We start from the raw sequence: 19167 nt of genomic DNA, 5'->3' as shown, positions 1-19167 counted from the left end.
TGGGTAGATTTCGTAACTTATGAGGAAATGCTGAATAGAATCGAGGACAAAATAGATTTGTGGCACAGCTTGATTAAAAGAAGGGATCGACTGATAGGACACATTCTGAGGCATCAAGGGGTCATCAGTTTAGTGTTGGAGGGAAGCGTGGCGGATAAAAATTATAGGGGAGACTAAGAGTTGAATACAGTAAACAGGTTCTAAAGGATGTAGTTTGCAGTAGTTACTCGGGGATGAAGAGGCTTACACAGGATAGAGTAGCACGGAGAGCTGCATCATACCAGTCTCTGGACTGAAGACCACAACTTACTGTCTGATGTGCATGTTGTCCTAAGAATCGTAACCAAACGACGTTTCCCGCGTTTGCTTTTTGTTTTGTCTGCAGTGGAAAAAGGAAAGTACGCAATAGCGTTTTTTCGAGGCCACATTTTGCACTCGATCTAGCGTATGCTGTAGTAGGAACATATAACGAGTACTCACCATGGTGGGCGCGGACGGCATCTCGAGAGATGAACGATTCTGTGTGCCTTCAGTATATATATTCGCGAACGTCGTTTTTGATGACGGCTGTAAAAGATGTCGATAAGCGACGCACTACACAAGACGGACATCGAATGGCACATAATTGAGTCCTGCGGCGAAATATCAGAGAGCACCTGGTCTACAAGGCCGTCTGCAAAAGTCGCCCGGCACAGTACTAGAGGTGCTGCGTGTGACGTCACGCTTGTGGCCAAGACTCCTATAACCTGAGCTGAACTGTCCGCCATGTTTTGCCCAAAGTATACGATATCCATACTTGCCTGCATACGAGCCACGATGCGAGTGGAGATGTCTAATTAAATGTATTGAAGAATTCGTCTCAAATATGGGTGGTTACTCGGCTGTGAACTCATGTAACTATCGCAAGAATGGTTTTCGCGTGTTTATTTTTCCTAGTGACCCTGGATGAAGAAAACGATGGGCCGTAGACTGCCAGGGAGCCAACTGGGATCCACATGGCACTCAGTTGTGTATTATATACATTAATAAAATTAGTTATAAACATGAAACCAGTTGTATGCAATTGCGTTTCTTCCCAGCCGAAAACTGTAATGAAATGCTCACACATGATGTTCACCCGAGATTTATTTCGTCATGAAATACGACTGGAGAAATTGAAGAATCACATGTAATAAAGCAGTTCACTCAAAATTTTTCGATTCCCGAGGTATTTTCGCAATTGGAAACCTGGGGAGGAATATTTTTGACGTATATATACGTCTTATTATAAACATACGTACATAAACTGAGTAATATTTAACACCATCTTTTATACAGTTATGGTAGAACAAATGATAATTCAGATATTTTTATAGCATACTGATCGTTGTGAGGGAGTCTGCACAAGTAACATTACCTTCAAAGAATAAGTTTTTACCTCAACTCAACAAGCAACTAAACTATCATAAAGTACAGAATATGAATACTGGTTAAATGACAGATAAAACTATTAATAAAAATTCGTTTCGCTGTAAGATTAAACTACACTTTCCTCCACCTCTGTACAATAAAAATACGGTGTTTCTTAAAGTACCTCCTTTTCAATAAAAAACGAACACCTCTTTTACATATGGCTATTTACAGGCAAAACTAATCAATAGCCACAGTTTGTTACTGCATAACACCCATACTTGAAGACATTGGTACTGAGTTCTTATCTCATTACATTTAATATTTACAAACTATCACGCAAGTTCAGAACCTGCATTTCTATAGCCGTGTAGAATTACATTTCAATTTTTTGCATTTCTATATCTGTGTAGTATTACATTTCAATTTTTCTGTTGTATGAAAAGGGCATTCTAAATATCTCTATAAAGGTTAATTCATGTTTGGTTCACTTTATACATGCTATATCAAATATTTTACTAGAAATACTATAAAAAGTTGCATGAATAAGTTAACCATCCACGAGGTAAACACCGCTGAATCCTCAGAGATGGGGAAAACATGGCAGATGATTCAGCCTGTTACATAGAAGCTCTTCTTGTAGGGTTACCTATGCTTGGAGTTGACAAAACTCAACTCTGAACCTCCATTCAGCACATAGTAATGTTACATGTAGCAAATATACTTTGTTATGACTGATAATATTTTAATAATGTTCCATTCATTACATAGTGATGTTGCATGTAGCAAATATACTTTGGTATGACTTATAATATATTAAAATTTTTTCATCAACCCTGTCCAGCTAAATATAGATGCTACTTTTATATTTGTCACGTTCTTGTTAGTTTACAGGTTTGTCTTCTTGAGAATGAATAGGATTGTGAACATGTATCAACGTCTTGTTAGAAGCCTGTGTGAAAGTCGCTGATACATAGTTCTCGACTGCTGCATTGCCTAGATCACCTACAAATTTGTTCAGTACAGCATTCACCTAGATACACTGGATCCGTGAATTCTGCACAGTCTTCCAAAGATAACCTTTACTATTAATAATATATGAGTCGCTCATTTCCATAACGTTCTCTATTCAATTTTTGTGGAAATTGAATTTTTGTTACCATAGCATTCATCAAATTTTATTACATCATATTTAACTTCGGTTTTCGTTCAAAACGTCCTTTAAACCATTACAACTTAATAATAAAATCCTGAAATACGCCTATTTAGTTTCAGAATGTCCCTTATCCAACCCAACATGACCAACTCTTCTACCATTAATTTTTGTAACAATACAACCTACATCCTTTGCCTTTTTCTAAGCAGTGTGTTATTTGTTTTCAGAAGTGACTCTTACACACAGTGCAACTATCAACCATTTTAAGGAATAGGATAATTTAAAATCACTATGTAGGGTAATTTTCCAGTGAAATGTGTTGTGGTAGAACTGTCGGTCAATTGAAGCTAAGTTTTGTTTACTGTTGACGATAGGTTATGTTTTTTGTTTATTGTGAAGTTGGTGCTTGTTTTGTGTGTTCACCATGGCATTTTTGCTAGTTTCTATTGCCAAAATTCTTACCAGTAATTGAAGTTAGACTGTTTTTAAGTGTTCTTCTGTGTTTAAAGTGAGCTTCTTGTTTTAAAAGTGTACTGTACAGGCACTGTTATAGGCCTAAAAGTTGATAAACGTTGTGGTTAACCAATGGAGAAACTACAACCTCAAACTACTGAACGACAGATTATGGAGGGACCGAAGATAACTTCATGCCTGAAGAATAAAGAAAGGAAATGTATAAAGGTTCCAGATAAATGGAAAAAGACAATAGAGAAGTGGAAGCTCAACACGTCAAAGACTTTACCAAGACTACCACAGTGCCTTCATTCTTATCAAGTTTTTAAGTGTAATCAACTTACAATGCAAGATGTTTGTAAGTTTCATGTTGGCTTTCATTCTTCTAAGAATAAAATTCCACAGGATAACTATATGCTTAAATATACTGTGAGTGGAACACCTAAACGGAGTAGAACTAATGAAGATGAATGGAAGCAAATCACTGGAAATTAGAATCGCTATCTAATCCCACATACCAAATCTGGAAACACTTCTTTGGCTCAGGTATGTAAGAAATCCTTTTGTGGCATACTTGGTGTTAGTGAGAAAAGAGCTCAGCGAGCTTGTAAGAGACAATTCCACTCCAGAAATCTAGCTGTATAGAATAGAGGAGGAGACCATAAGTCTAAGCTAAAAGGCATTCTGTAAAGTCATTCATAGAGATCCTCTGCTCACTTGAAAAACATTATTGCAGAAACACCAGAATTACAAGACAGTATTTTTCGAGCAATCTTTCAATAAGTAAGCTTCATAAGGTTTACAATTGACAAGTAGAAAGTGATCTTCAAGTTCCATATTCATATTTTTAAGAAGCATTTGTCAAAGATTATAACTTCAGCTTTGGCTCTCCTGCTGTGGAGAAGTGCTGCAAATGTATGCAGTTTCAGTTGAAATTAGACAGCGGGGACAAATCAATTGAAATTGATTTCAATCTCCAAGAAAAGAGGAGAGAAACGTTCTTTAATTTACTGAAAACTGAAAATAAAAATGAAATCACCCTATCCTTTGACTATCAAAAGAATTTGGTTTTACCCAAATCCCTGACCAGGCAGCTCACTATAGTTGACAGTTCTATTTATTTAACTTTACTATCTGCCAAGGTACTTCTAAAGATAAGCAGACAAAAGACCATGTTTTTATGTATCATTGGATAGAATCGGACTTCAAAAAAGGTTCGAATGAAACTGATTCAGCAATTTTTCATAAGCTAAAAAATACTTGTTTGGAAGGAGTGACCACTGGAAGGCTTTTTGGGGATGGTTGTGGAGGACAAAACTGGAACATTCAGTGATGATTATGCTTCGATACTGGTTGGTAAATGGAGTGCCGCCAAATATTAAAGACATTTTTTTAGTATCCCCTGTACCAGGTCATTCGTATATGCCATCTGATCGTGTATTAGGCAGAATGGAGAATGAAATTCGAAAGTATGACACTATTATTAAGGCTGAGAAATACAATTGAAATCTTTAGGGAATGTGGAACTGTTTTCAGTATGCACTCAAATAGCACTCTGTCTTCAGGCCAGAAGTGGCCCATCAGGACCATCCGACCGCCGTGTCATCCTCAGATGAGGATGAGGATAGGAGGGGCGTGTGGTCAGCACACTGCTCTTCCGGTCTTTACGATGGTTTTCTGTGACCGGAGCCGCTACTATTCGGTCGAGTAGCTCCCCAATTGTCATCACAAGGCTAAGTGCACCCCAGAAAACGGCAACAACGCATGGCGGCCCGGATGGTCAGCCATCCAATTGCTGGCCACACCCGATGGCGCTTAACTTTGGTGATCTGACGGGAACTGGTGTATCCACTGCGGCAAGGCCATTGCCCATTTTCAGTATGGCTGAGCTGTAATATTTTTGATTGGGAGAAGGTATGTGAAAATTACCAAAAGAAGAATGGAAATTGGCATTTCAAATTTTCAACTACTAAATGATTTATTATAACACTATGCAATGTGAAGTGCTTGTTGCAGGTGAACCTTGGTATAACACCAATCTTGGAAAAGCAAAAAAGACCTCAAACCTGGATTTAAAGTTCAAAACTTTAAACTACCATTAGTACTACCTGAAGTAACAGCAAAAGAGCTGAAAGTGAAAGATGTCAACAAGCTTTTGAGTCTTCACTTTGAGAAAAACTGGGCTCAAAATGAAGACCTGGCCTTCTACAAAAATATTATATTCAATCCAGTACAGAATAGACCTGAAGAACAATCTGATGATGAAACTGCTGGTGGATACATGGACGATGAAAATGGCTTATATTACTTCACAGTTGTTAATAAGACAAATCCAGATTTAAATAAGCAAATGACTATCCTTAAGGCACTTTTAAAATTATGTTTTCTGTAATGTGTGTAGGTTTAATTAATGTTATTTTTTAATAATTTTCTGGTAAATGTATATTTCTATCTGTTTCCCTAACTTAACCAGAAATTATTTCAGTAGTTTTAAAAATACCTACAGACACTGTTTCCACAAAAATTGAATTATATGCATTTACTAAACAAACGCTGTTTATAATTTTTCCCCTATTTTCTTTTTCAAACTGTCTCTCATCCAAAGCTTTTTTTTCTATATCTGTCTGTTATCCAAATTTTGAAATAAGTTATTTTTATGATTTTTTAATAACAAGAATAGATAACTAAGAAACATGCACAAAAAATTTCAAGTTTATGCATACAACAGACATTGTTAAATATATGTTTTACTCATTACCGAAATTTATGCCAATTGGATAAAGGACATTTTGGAACTAAGCGACTCATATATTTTTTTGTTTCAAGCATACACACTTTTAGCCATAACAAATGAAAAGGATTCACAAATATATCAAACAAACATTTGGCCATCTTCATACATACATTGCAGGGTACACATACACTATGCGATCAAAAGTGTCCGGACAACCTCAAAAATATACGGTTTTCATATTAGGTGTATTGTGCTGCCAGTTACTTCATATCAGCGACATCAGTAGTCATTACACATCGTGAGAGAGTAGAATAGGGCACTCCGTGGAACTCACGGACTTCAAACGTGGTCAGGTGATTGTGTGTCACTTGTGTGATATGTCTGAACGCGAGATTTCCACACTCCTAAACATCCCTAGGTCCACTGTTTCCGATGTGATAGTGAAGTGGAAACGTGAAGGGACACTTACAGCACAAAAGCGTACAGGCTGACCTTTTCTATTGACTGACAGAGGTTGCCGACAGTTGAAGAGGGTCGTAATATGTAATAGGCAGACATCTATTAGATCGATGAGTTCTAAAAATTTAGTCAGCAGTCTCATCAGTTATTCAGACATACATAATGCGGAACGTACCCTTGGCTGCTACCCTACTGCTATAAAGAATATTGCTATGAAAACTACAGTTAAAGTAAGACGATTCTGCAACATCCAACAAAGATGCAATTGTGATGTAGGCAACTCGGTATAATCGATATATACCACAACTCCAAGGACTTTCACATCTTTGATGTTACTGACACTGTAATAGTATTAAGGTTGCCCATAGAGGGCACAACTATTACACATCGTAGTTTACTGTTTTTATCTAAAATATAAATAAGCTGTACACATACTAACTATCTGTTAATCAGACATTTTAAATGAATCAATTTCATGTTATTAGTGTATTTCCTACTTTTATACTTTAACGATGGCGTCATGTTATGAACGCTGATTGGCAGTTGTGAAGTAATGTGACAGGAAGTAGGCGGAGCCTCTGCATATTTAAGCCCGTGCTCAGCACTCATAACCATCAATTGACTTCGTAGCAGCGAGGAGAGCTCCGCCTACCATCCTGAGGGAGCCATGGGTATAATTAATTTTATTTTATCTTGTTAAAATTTTGACGTCATCAGACACTTTCATTTTATTTAAAGATTGGTTTCTAGTATTTCCTAAAATTAATCCACAGGTCTGATGATGGTTATGTAAAAATAACCGAAACCGGTTACCTATCTCATTGAAACATAAATGGTGTGATCAAGACTGAACTTTAGTCAAAATATAATAATCTATTGATCACTGTATTCCAAAAATGTTTACTGAAATTGTATATGTTTGAAAGAGAACCCCTAGTTCTAATGTGTCCTAGAACCTGTACAAAGTGACATACACAATTGTAGTTTGTAGTGTTTGATTTATCAGCTCTCCAAGTTTGGCTCCCCTGCATTTGGCAGGTCTGCTTGACCTTTAGACGGCGCCAGTGCTGTTTTCCTCCTCTTTTCCCACAGTTCAGTCCATGTGCGCGTACAGTGCAGAGCAACTCAGCAACAATGTGTATTCCGCAACAGAAAGCACAGAATTTGGGGAGCAGAACATCCACATGAAGTTATTCAGCATCAACGTGAATCTCCCAAAGTTAATGTCTGGTGCGGTTTGATGGAAGATCGTGTGGATGGTTCTTTCATTTTTGTGGAAAAACGATAAACGGGGACGTTTACTGTGACTTGTTGACAGAGTACTCCTTTCCCCAAAAGGACGATATTGAGGCGGAAAAGGGGCTTGTGTTTTTCCAACAAGATAGCGCCCCACCTCGTTACAGTAACCAAGTGTGTGGCACTACTGACACTCGCTTTTCAGGAAGGTGGATAGGCAGGGTAGGCCCAATACCTTGGCCAGCACGAAGCCCAGACTTAACACCACTGGACTTTTTCTTTTGGGGCGACATAAAAAATGTTGTGTACAGTGAAAACATCAGAAACATCAATCATTTACGTGAAAGAATCGTCGCAGGGGTTGGGACAGTTACACCTGAAATGTTGGTGGGATGTGGAATATTGTCTCGACATGTGCAGTGCAACAACTGGATTGCCATGTTGAAGTCTACTAACATTAAACAAAACTTGAAGGAATTCTCCTTCATGTACTCATTGATGTAATTTTTCATTAATTTCCCCATTAAATTTGTATTTCAAACTAGGGAGTTCTTTTTCAAACACCCTGTATTATGCGTGTAAAATGTTACATGAGACTGTTAATGCTTTCGCACGTGTGATGTAGTCGGTTCTTTATTCTATTGTTCCAATTATTTATGTTTCTTCTGTGAAACTACAAATGTACTAGCTGCTTCATCACGAGTGCTGTCTGTTCTGTCGTAGATGTCCGACAGAACACCACACCTACATATACGAATGTATCTATAGATTTGCTACATTCAACCAACGAAGCGAAAACAGACTGCCACAGGAACATTGCTACAAACTACGAAAACTCCTTTTACATGTCAGGAAAATGTTCTCCCACAGTTTTACACGTAAACAATTAACAAAATTGTCATCAGTGGAGCATGAACGCGAGACCTTGGGTACAGCCACTTCACGCTCTACCAATTCGCCCACGGGAGACCTACGAAACTATCGCTCCCAGATACTCCTTTCATGGGCTCTGTAGTTCTGGTGTTACTTTTAAGTGCCATTTACGCATGTTCTACTGGACAACACGAACCAAATACATGTTTTGGTTGATACTCTACCTACATACAACGCTAGAACCGATCTGTGTGTCTGACGTCTGGAGGTTTGGGTGTGAGCTCAACAAACGTGCTCACTGTACCAACGAACTCTTTCTCGACGACGAAGTGGTAAGTGGGACGCATTTAACAGGCGTCCGAGGATACAGACCGGCCTGATTTAAGCGCCACGAAAAGGTTGTGGCAGAGCCTCGCGTACGGGTAGCGGTCACAACGTGTGCAGTGATATGCTTAGGACATAGAGTAAATATCTCTGGAGTGACCATTCACATGCGCAGAACAGATTTTGTGTTGTCAACATACATTGCCAGCCTGGTCACGTGTTCTCGGGACGTCGTGTGTTTGTCCTTATAGCGCCCTGTATATTTAGAATGTCACTACATCCCTAGTACAGACGGATTCTTTTCGTACATGTCGTGGATTGTTTATATATGTTGCGCAGACATTTTAACAGTATCCATTTGATGCCGGGAATAAACCAGCTACGTAACTTTTAAGGGCAAGTGATATTGCATTCTGCTTCTTTGCGATAGGTGTCACACTTCAGATGCACTCGATTTTTTGTAGTTTTCGACATGATACGGGACCTCATAGTATTACAGGGCCTGACGTACATTTTTGCAGTGATAGTCTTGCAAAACGACTTGACAGTACGCTAGTACTTTTGCAAGTGTCCGAAAAACACCGAATTTGCCACACATTAGCGATTATATCCCTGCTAATTCGTCCTTATTTCTGCGTATTTGTTTTCTCGTTTTTGCGACCTGAAGCACAATTTTTCTTACTGGTGACACTTTGAAGTATTTATTTAACGTATTTTACGTACTTGTTCCCAGTTTATTAAATAAATGGTAGACTGAGTAAGAAGGGGGGAAAAAAAGGCGATCGGAGTATAAACGTACTGTGAAGCAAATACAGTTGGTCATGTAACAGTCAACCCAGATAACAGCATTAAGGGAAGTGGAAAGTGACACAAATCAAAGAGTTTGGGGACATTTTTACTAATATTTTACACTTCTTAATCAAATGGTGAAGAAAATAAATTGAAGGTAAAATACACCAAAGAAGATAAATGTGTACTTTGATTAGCTACCTTCAGCCATGCACGTCCAAATTTTTCTCTGTCTAAACATTCCTCTTCAAAGTGTTTTGAACATACTTTGGAACGTTTTGTGGGGGCAAAATTACTCCTCCTTATTTTCTGGAGCCACATCTCTACTCGTTGTTCATCCTTCAGGAAACTAAAATATAAATCACACATAATCATTCTCCGTGTCCTAGACACACTTAGCATGGTCTCCTACTGTAACTTTATAGTAAACAAAAAGGTTTGGGGGCCCGCATCTCGTGGTCGTGCGGTAGCGTTCTCGCTTCCCACGCCCGGGTTCCCGGGTTCGATTCCCGGCGGGGTCAGGGATTTTCTCTGCCTCGTGATGGCTGGGTGTTGTGTGCTGTCCTTAGGTTAGTTAGGTTTAAGTAGTTCTAAGTTCTAGGGGACTGATGACCATAGATGTAAAGTCCCATAGTGCTCAGAGTCATTTGAAAAAGGTTTGGGCACACATATTATACGAAGAAAATTACAGACTCCCACTCTATTGAATTTATCTGTCTCCCATCTTTGAAATCTATATACATAATCGACAAGTCACTGATAAATGCATGGAGGATAGTATTTGCTGTCACAACTAACCATTCCCTTTTCCTGTTCCACTTGTAAATTTACGAGAGGAAGTGATTGTTTGTAAGCTTTTGTACGAGCCGTAATATCTACTATATAGTTATAAAATCGTAGAAAAATAGGTGTATAGAATCAAGTCTTCATTATAATACGTCTCAAAATTTTTAAACATATACAGTGTCTCTTAATAATATGACAACTATAATTAGAGCTACATGGTATGTATCCCTGAAAAGTTACTATCCCTCCTTTCACGTATTTTTCTTTGCAGCCTTAGCAGCAACAGTAATTCACCATCACTATTACACTATCAACAAATGGTGAAAACTCAACAAAAACTCTTGATATTATACACTTCAAACTCTGCGGAAAGCACACACGCACAGCAAAGTCCTGAAAACACGTGACAATTCTGGTTTAACGTTGACAACGTTGAACGCAATGCTCACTTCAGAGATATTTACTCTATGGCTTAGGCGTGAGATTGTTTGATCATTTTCAACACTAGGGCTAAGTATCGATCCTTTTGCGGTAATCCGTTTACGATCACCGGCATACTTTTGCATATAATTGGTTCACCCTCAACGCCTTTTTTCAGTCGTGATAAGGGACTTTTGGATACACCCATTACTCCGGTCGCAGTAGTGACATTTTGACCGGCTTCGTCGGTTTACTATCATTAGTCAGGTGTTCCGTAGCAGTTGTAGGTGCCCCATTGTACCTGGCAGTTGTTCCTTGGCATGTGCCAGTTGTTCCTTAGCAACTGTCAAAAAGTGTACAACATTGTTGCGATAAAATAAAGGTTATTGTCATTTCTATCTCACCCGCCCTGCAGCACGCATTATCTCGAGAGTAAATTCAGTATCGCTTCTTTCTGACTTAATGAGTCCGGAGGCAGTGACAGTAAACTTTACTAAATGGGCGCCATTAATCTAATGAGATATCAAAACGGCCATTCCGTGCCGTATCGACTGCTGGATATTTAATATTCCCCAAAGAGATTCAATACTGCATCATTACTAATCATAAAGTTCCGCCCTTACTTGCTTTGTGGCCTGCCTTCTCTCTGATGTGATGCTGTAAAAAATGATTTCTCATGCCGAGGACAGTGCTCAATAAGGACAAGGTCCTTCTTCAGTTTCTTCCTCTTCTTCTACTTCTTGTGTATCTCCAGTTTTAGGCTGCTTAGTGCTATTTACAGTTTCCATCTCTTCTGTGATCTTCAGGGCTTCTTTTTTTGTGGATTCTCTTTCATTCGGTTACTGGTAATCTTCCAGGATCCGTTCTTCGCAAATGTTCATTTCACCTTCTCTTATTATCTTCTAACTTTTCTTTCACGCTGGATATGATTATTTGCTCTCTGATACAGTCAACTCTTGCTAATTAGTGTCTCGATAAACTCAATTTCTCGATAAATAGAACTTGTTATCATAGTCCCTTAAAAAAAATCACTCGATAAATCGATGTGGTTGTGGCGACACACACATGTAGTACATGAAAAAATAATTACTTGTACTATCTGACGGCTTATAACGTTGAATAAGGCCTTTGTAAGTCATAATAGGATTCATTATCGGAAAGAAATCACAAAGTTCCAGATTCGGAAACGTAATACTAAAATAGGGAATGAGCGTTCAGCTTCTCGATTTGCCATAGCGTCAACAGACAAGCAGCATACAGTACAAGACTGTTTCCATCTCCCAACCATGAAATAAAAAGGATAATAATTAATGATTGAGTGTGGGAGGTAATATGAATAACTAAAGTATTGTTTAGCATTTATTAGCTCGCTAGCCAAAATCAGTAATTTATTAAAAATAACGTATTACGATATGGCATACATGGGCCCAAATATGTTCATGCACCCCTTCTTCTAGCTCTCTCGGACAGACAACAGCCAAATGGGAAAAGGTTAATGGCTGTAATATTCGTTTCTATTTCCCATAATGTAACGAACGGAAAATGGGCGAAGACAAAGATTTAAAACTTGTGCGCAAGCTACAGCAGAGATTACCGCTATCGCAGAGATTCTACTCACTTACCGCACAGCAAACACTCCGTAATTCGAAATTAGCCATTTTCTTGGTCATTTGAATTGTTTCGTCAATTTTTCAGATATTTATTGCGTCATTCAACTCTTCGCAGCATTCCTTTGTTTTTTCAACAATACACAACTTACAACAGTATACAGAATGACTCATGAAGATATGCAAATATTTTAATATGTTATTCTACAAGTAAAACTAAAGAGAAAAGATCATATAAAGATAGGTCCTAAAATGTTTAGTTACGGAGTTACGGCTAATAAAAGATTTTGCCCGAAAATTAGCAACTTCACTAATATGAACTCATCGCAAAACTGTACGAGGTTAAAGTAAAGCACGATTTCCACTTATTTTGTTGTTATTGGTCTGGTGAATCTAATAAAAGACGCCCCAGATGTGTATCTGCAGTATTCTGCCAGAACATCCATAGGAGCAAAGATTGTTATGCAAGTAGTAGTTGTAGTAGTAGCTTTATTCATCTGTAGATCTCTTTCTACAAGGATGTAGGACATGTCAAAGTATTTACAAGTTTAGACCAATTTAAAATAAGCGAATTCGTATACACATGCATATACAGACTTCTAGCTAGAGACAATCATTAGATTTACTCCTGGTATACAATACTTTTTTTACAAATAACTTATTACTGTTCAGTCGTATCTCACTATCAGTCACTGCACACACTATATACACATTGTTTCATAACACTTCACTCACTACACATATAAACACACACACACACACTGGTGACCTTTGGGCCTTTTTCTGTATCGCAATTTCCCTTTTGCTATCCTGAAAACTGAGGCAGCATCCCTCTACGATGAGTGAGATGTTGAACTCAGAAAGAGGGTGTTAGTATTGTGCAATGCATAGCTTGGGAGTAAGTTTTTCTAGAAAAGGAAAAAAGAAATAAAAAACATAGTGTGAAGGTATTATGTGGAATGTTGGATGTTTTATAATCATTATTATTATTTATATGTGTAACATTTTTTCACCAAACCCCTACTGTTTTATCTAAGTAATCCTTCAATGTATAAAATGTATTGCATAACAGATACTTTTCAGCTGCCTTTTTAAATAAGTGTATTTTTGCAATTTCCTTTATCTCTTTTATTAATTTATTGTACGGTTTTATTCCTTAGTAGAAAATGCTGTTTTGAGTTTTATGTTTTTTTCTTGTTCTGTGGCCATGGACAGAGCTGTTTGTGTAGCAACTACCAATATTATTTCTGATTTGTACAACTGACTGGTAAATATATTCACATGGAGCAGTTAAAATCCCTAGTTTTTAAACAGCTCTTAACAATGAGCTTGGCTACCATTTTTCGATATGATTCTTATGGCTCTTTTATGGAGTTTGAAAATTGTGTTCATATTTTGTGCATTTGTTCCCCAAAAAAGAATGCCATAGCTAAGAATTGAGTGTATATATGAATAGTATGTAACTAAAAGACTCTGCATGCTACACACTGATGATATAATTCTAAGGACATGCTGATGATATTCTGTTTGCAATTACCTTTGTGTGTTCACACCACTTCAACTGATAATCAATATTCATTCCTAGATATTTTGCATTTGTTACACAGTCTATAGAGGTGCCATCTACATTTAATTTAACACTGTCACTTTCTCTCTTCAAACTGAAATTTATGGAACTTCCTGGCAGATTAAAACTGTGTGCCGGACCGAGACTCGAACTCCCGAGTTGCCTTTCGCGGGCAAGTGTGGGCTACCCAAGCACGACTCACGCCCCATCCTCACAGCTTTACTTCTGCCAGTACCTCGTCTCCTACCTTCCAAACTTTACAGAAGCTCTCCTGCGAACCTTGCAGAACTAGCACTCCTGAAAGAAAGGATATTGCGGAGACATGGCTTAGCCACAGCCTGGGGGATGTTTTCAGAATGAGATTTTCACTCTGCAGCGGAGTGTGCACTGATATGAAACTTCCTGGCAGATTAAAACTGTGTGCCAGATCGAGACTCGAACTCGGGACCTTCGCCTTTCGCAGGCAAGTGCTCTACCAACTGAGCTACCCAAGCACAACTCACGCCCCGTCCTCACAGCTTTACTGCTGCTGAGTTTGAGTCTCGGTTCGGCACACAGTTTTAATCTGCCAGGAAGTTTCATATCAGCGTACACTCCGCTGCAGAGTGAATATCTCATTCTGAAGTTTATGGCATTAGTCTTCTTTAGGTTCAGTCTCACTTTATTGCTTATTGACCAATCGTAAACTTCCTTGAGAGCTTCATTTGCTTTCTCTGCAAGGAGTTCTCTTGTTTTCTCAGGGACTGTAGTATTGCCATCATCAGTGAAAACAATTTTTTCACCTTGAGTAACGCCACTGGGAAAGTCATTGATGCATATCAGGAATAGTATTGGTCCTAACATATTACCTTGTGGAACCCCTATATTAATGTATTTTTATGCTGATAAGTGTTTTACTACATGTTTAGATCTATTCGAAGTATGTGTTATCTCTACTCATTGTACCCTATCTGCTAGGTACGATCGAAACCAATCATTAGCTACCCCTCTTATTCGTAATGCTTCTAATTTATTTAATAAAATCTTGTGGTCAACTGTATCAAAGGCATTATAAAGATCCAAAAATATGCCTGTGACACACTCGTCTTTGTCAAGAGCATCAAGTACAACCTTTGCAAATTCTACAAAGGCTGACTCTATATTTTTCCCCCTTCGGAAACCAAACTGTGACTCGCTAAAAAGATTGTATTTATTCAGGTAATTCATTAATCTGTCTTTCACAATTGCTTCTATTATTTTTGAGAATGGTGTCAGCAGGGAAATGGGCCAGTCATTTTCTATGTCTCCTGCATTACCTTTTTAAGCAAAGGTACAACTCTTGCCCATTTTAACTGCTCTGGAAATGTCTCTGATGTGAGGGATTCATTTATTATATTTGTTAAGGGTTCTTGTACAATCTCTATGGAAAATTTGGAAATTTGCAATAAGATCTTATGGGACCAAACTGCTGAGGTCATCGGTCCCTAAGCCTACACACTACTTAATCTAACTTAAACTAACTTACGCTATGGACAACACGCACATCCATGCCCGAGGGAGGACTCGAACCTCCGACAGGGGCAGCCGAATCTCTATGCATTGTTTCAGTACACACATTGGTACTTCAGCTAAGCCTACTGACTTTTTAGTTTTTAGTTTTTGAACAGTTTTATTGACTTCTTCCACTGTGGTCGGAAGTAACATCATTGTATTTAATACAACATTATTTACAGGTGTTATATTTGTTTGGGGGAATTTTTGCTGTAACTTCTCTGCAATACTTGAAAAATGCTCATTTACATAGATTGCTAAGTGTTGTGGATCATTTATTACCCTATCCCCCTCCCTTAGCAGTATGTTACTCTGCGTTTCTTTGTCTCTCCCTGTTTCCTTTTTTATAACATACCAGACTGCTTTCCTTTTATTCTCTGCATTATATATTGTTTTGTCATTAAATGACTTTTTTGCGGCAATTAGCACCTTACCACAGATCTTTTTGTATCTATGATAGAAATTTACGAATTCTGGATCATTGTGACACTTTTTCATGGAACTGAGATATTTAAGTGTTTGGGAGGACTTCTTAATACCCGCTGTTATCCACCTGCTTTTGTGAGATGTTGATACAGACATCCATACTTTCGGAAATGCCTTTTCAAAGTTCAATTTAAATAATGTGGAGAATTTAGAGAATTTCATACTCACATTGGTTTCCTTATACACATAATCCCAGCTTTGTTTTGCTAGTTCCTTTGAGAAAAAATTTATTTTTATTTCTGATGGATGTCGTGTGTAGGCTTCTAGTTTAGGGAATGATTCAATGCCTGATTTCACTGTTTTTATTTGACAGAAATGGTCTGATAGTCCGAGATCCTTTACAGCTACAGCACATTTTTCCCTGTCCATATTTGCGGCCACATGGTCAATTACTCATGCAGTCATTTTAGTAACCATTGTTGCACTATTGACATTCCAAAACTTTGAAAGATATTTATGAGGGTGCCGCTGGCTTCATTTATGATATGGCCTTTGTACTTGAGACTTGAAAAATGTGTCCACACCACCATTCGGAGATCTGTACACACATAAAATCATTAATTTCTTGGTGATATCCAGCCCTGTTAATTCAAAAGCTGATATTTCAAAGTGTTAATCTGTAAGTAGGCTGTTTAGGTTTTATGTTGGTAACGCCACATAGCGCTCTGTATGAAAATCACTGGCTGTGCTGTATGCAGTCTGTGGCTGGTTGGACTCATTGTTTTAATATTCACTTGTGTAGTATTGGACAGTTGGATGTGAACAGCGCGTTGCGTTGGGCAGTTGAAGATGAGCCGCCAGCAGTGGTGGATGTGGAGAGAGAGATGCCAGGGTTTTGAGAGTGGACGATCGGGACGTGTGTCCACCAGAAAAAGGAAATTTCTAAAGATGGAGGTCATGAATTGATAGATATATGGCGTGGTTCATTTATAGTGACCGGGCCATAAGCATCAAACGAAAAAACTACAAAGAACGAAACTCGTCAAGTTTGAAGAGGGAAACCAGATGGTGCTATGGTTGGCCCGCTGGATGGTGCTGCCATAGGTCAAACGGTTTTTCAACCGCGTTTTTTTTAAAAATGGGAACCCCCATTTTTTATTGCATATTCGTGTAGCACGTAAAAAAATATGAATGTTTTAGTTCGACCACTTTTTTCGCTTTGTGGTAGATGGCTCTGTAATAGTCACAAACGTGTAAGTACGTGGTATCACGTAACATTCCACCAGTGCGGACGGTATTTGCTTCGTGATACATTACCCGTGTTAAAATGGACCGTTTATCAATTGCGGAAAAGGTCGATATCGTGTTCATGTATGGCTATTGTGATCAAAATGCCCAACGGACGTGTGCTATGTATGCTGCTCGGTATCCTGGACGACATCATCCAAGTGTCCGGACCGTTCGCCGGATAGTTACGTTATTTAAGGAAACAGGAAGTGTTCAGCCACATGTGAAACGTCAACCACGACCTGCAACAAATGATTATGCCCAAGTAGGTTTATTATCTGCTGTCGCGTCTAATGTGCACATCAGTAGCAGACAAACTGCGCGAGAATCGGGAATCTCAAAATCGTCGGTGTTGTGAATGCTACAGCAACATCGATTGCACCCGTACCATATTTATATGCACCAGGAATTGCATAGCGACGACTTCGAACGTACTGTACAGTTCTCCCACTGGGCACAAGAGAAATTACGGGACGATAACAGATTTTTGGCACGCGTTCTATTTAGCGACGAAGCGTCATTCACCAACAGCGGTAAGGTAAACCGGCATAATATGCACTATTGGGCAACGGAAAATCCACGATGGCTGCGGCAAGAGGAACATCAGCGACCTTGGCGGATTAATGTATGATGCGGCATTATGGGAGGAAGGATAAGTGGCCCCCATTTTATCGATGGCAATCTAAATGGTGCAATGTATGCTGATTTTCTAGGTAATGTTCTACCGATGTTACTACAAGATGTTTCACCACATGACAGAATAGCGATGTACTTCCAACATGATGGATGTCCAGCACATACCTTACGTGCGGTTGAAGCGGTATTGAATAGCATATTTCATGACAGGTGGATTGGTCGTCGAAGCACGCACGCTCACCGGATCTGACGTCCCTGGATTTCTTTCTGTGGGGAAAGTTGGAGGATATTTGCTATCGTGATCCACCGACAACGCCTGACAACATGCGTCAGCGCATTGTCAATGCCTGTGCGAACATTACGGAAGGCGAACTACTCGCTGTTGAGAGGAATGTCGTTACATGTATTGCCAAATGCATTGAGGTTTGCGGACATCATTTTGATCATTTATTGGATTAATGTGGTATTTACAGGTAATCACGCTGTAACAGCAAGCGTTCTCAGAAATTATAAATTCACAAAGGTACATGTATCACATTGGAACAACCGAAATAAAATGTTCAAACGTACCTACCTTCTGTATTTTAATTTTAAAAACCTACATGTTACTAACTGTTCGTCTAAAACTGTGAGCCACATGTTTGTGCCCATTACAGCGCCATCTATCACAAAGCGAAAAAAGTCGTCCAACTAAAACATCCTTATTTCTTTATGTACTACACGAATATGTAAGAAAAAATATGGGTTCCTATTTAAAAAAACGCGGTTGATATCCGTTTGATCTGTGGCAGCACCATCTAGCGGGCCAACCATAGCGCCATTTGGTTACCCCCATCAAACTAGACAAGTTTTGTTCTTTGCAGTTTTTTCGTTTGACGCTTATTTCGTGAGATATTTGGCCCGGTCACGATCAATGGACCACCCTGTATATATATGCTGGCTTTCGAAAATTATTAAGGTAAATACATTGTTTGTTCTCTATCAAAATCTTTCATTTGCTAACTATGCCTATCAGTAGTTAGTGCCTTCAGTAGTTAGAATATTTTATTTAGCTGGCAGTATTGGCCCTCGCTGTATTGCAGTAGTTCGAGTAACGAAGATTTTTGTGACGTAAATGATTCATGAAAGGTATAGGTTACTGTTAGTCAGGGCCATTCTTTTGTAGGGATTATTGAAAGTCAGATTGCGTTGCGCTAAAAATATTGTGTGTCAGTTTAGTGATGATCAGAATAAGTAAAGAGACAAATATCTGAATACGTTCAGTTTTGCTCAGCTGTTTGAAAATCAAATAACGTAAGAGGTTTACCATCACAGTCGTTCATAATTTTGTAAGGGGAGTTTCACATCTTCACTTGCTGTACTTAGGTCATGTCTTGATTTTAACTGTGTTCCTTTTATGATATAAATGCATGATCCTCCATCCCTTGAAGTAGTTCTGCAGTAACAGTTTGTCCTTTCAAACAATGATAACACTACACGTTGGAGCTCTATCTCT

The 19167-nt window shown here is 38.6% G+C and overlaps 1 protein-coding gene across 1 annotated transcript in view; it reads right to left on the bottom strand.

Annotated features, from left to right (window-relative positions):
- The window catches only part of LOC124552364 (protein TsetseEP-like), a 30945-nt gene extending 30444 nt beyond the window's left edge, over window positions 1-501 (bottom strand). The window contains exon 1 of the mRNA XM_047126630.1: window positions 481-501. Coding sequence (XP_046982586.1) covers window positions 481-501 — 21 coding nt within the window. The remainder of the gene's footprint in view (window positions 1-480) is intronic.
- Between the last annotated feature and the right edge of the window lie 18666 nt (window positions 502-19167).

The sequence above is a fragment of the Schistocerca americana genome, chromosome 10, assembly GCF_021461395.2.
Source record: "Schistocerca americana isolate TAMUIC-IGC-003095 chromosome 10, iqSchAmer2.1, whole genome shotgun sequence".
Lineage (NCBI taxonomy): Eukaryota > Metazoa > Arthropoda > Insecta > Orthoptera > Acrididae > Schistocerca > Schistocerca americana.
Note: the sequence above shows the minus strand (reverse complement) of the source record. Positions and strands in the feature narration are given on the sequence as shown.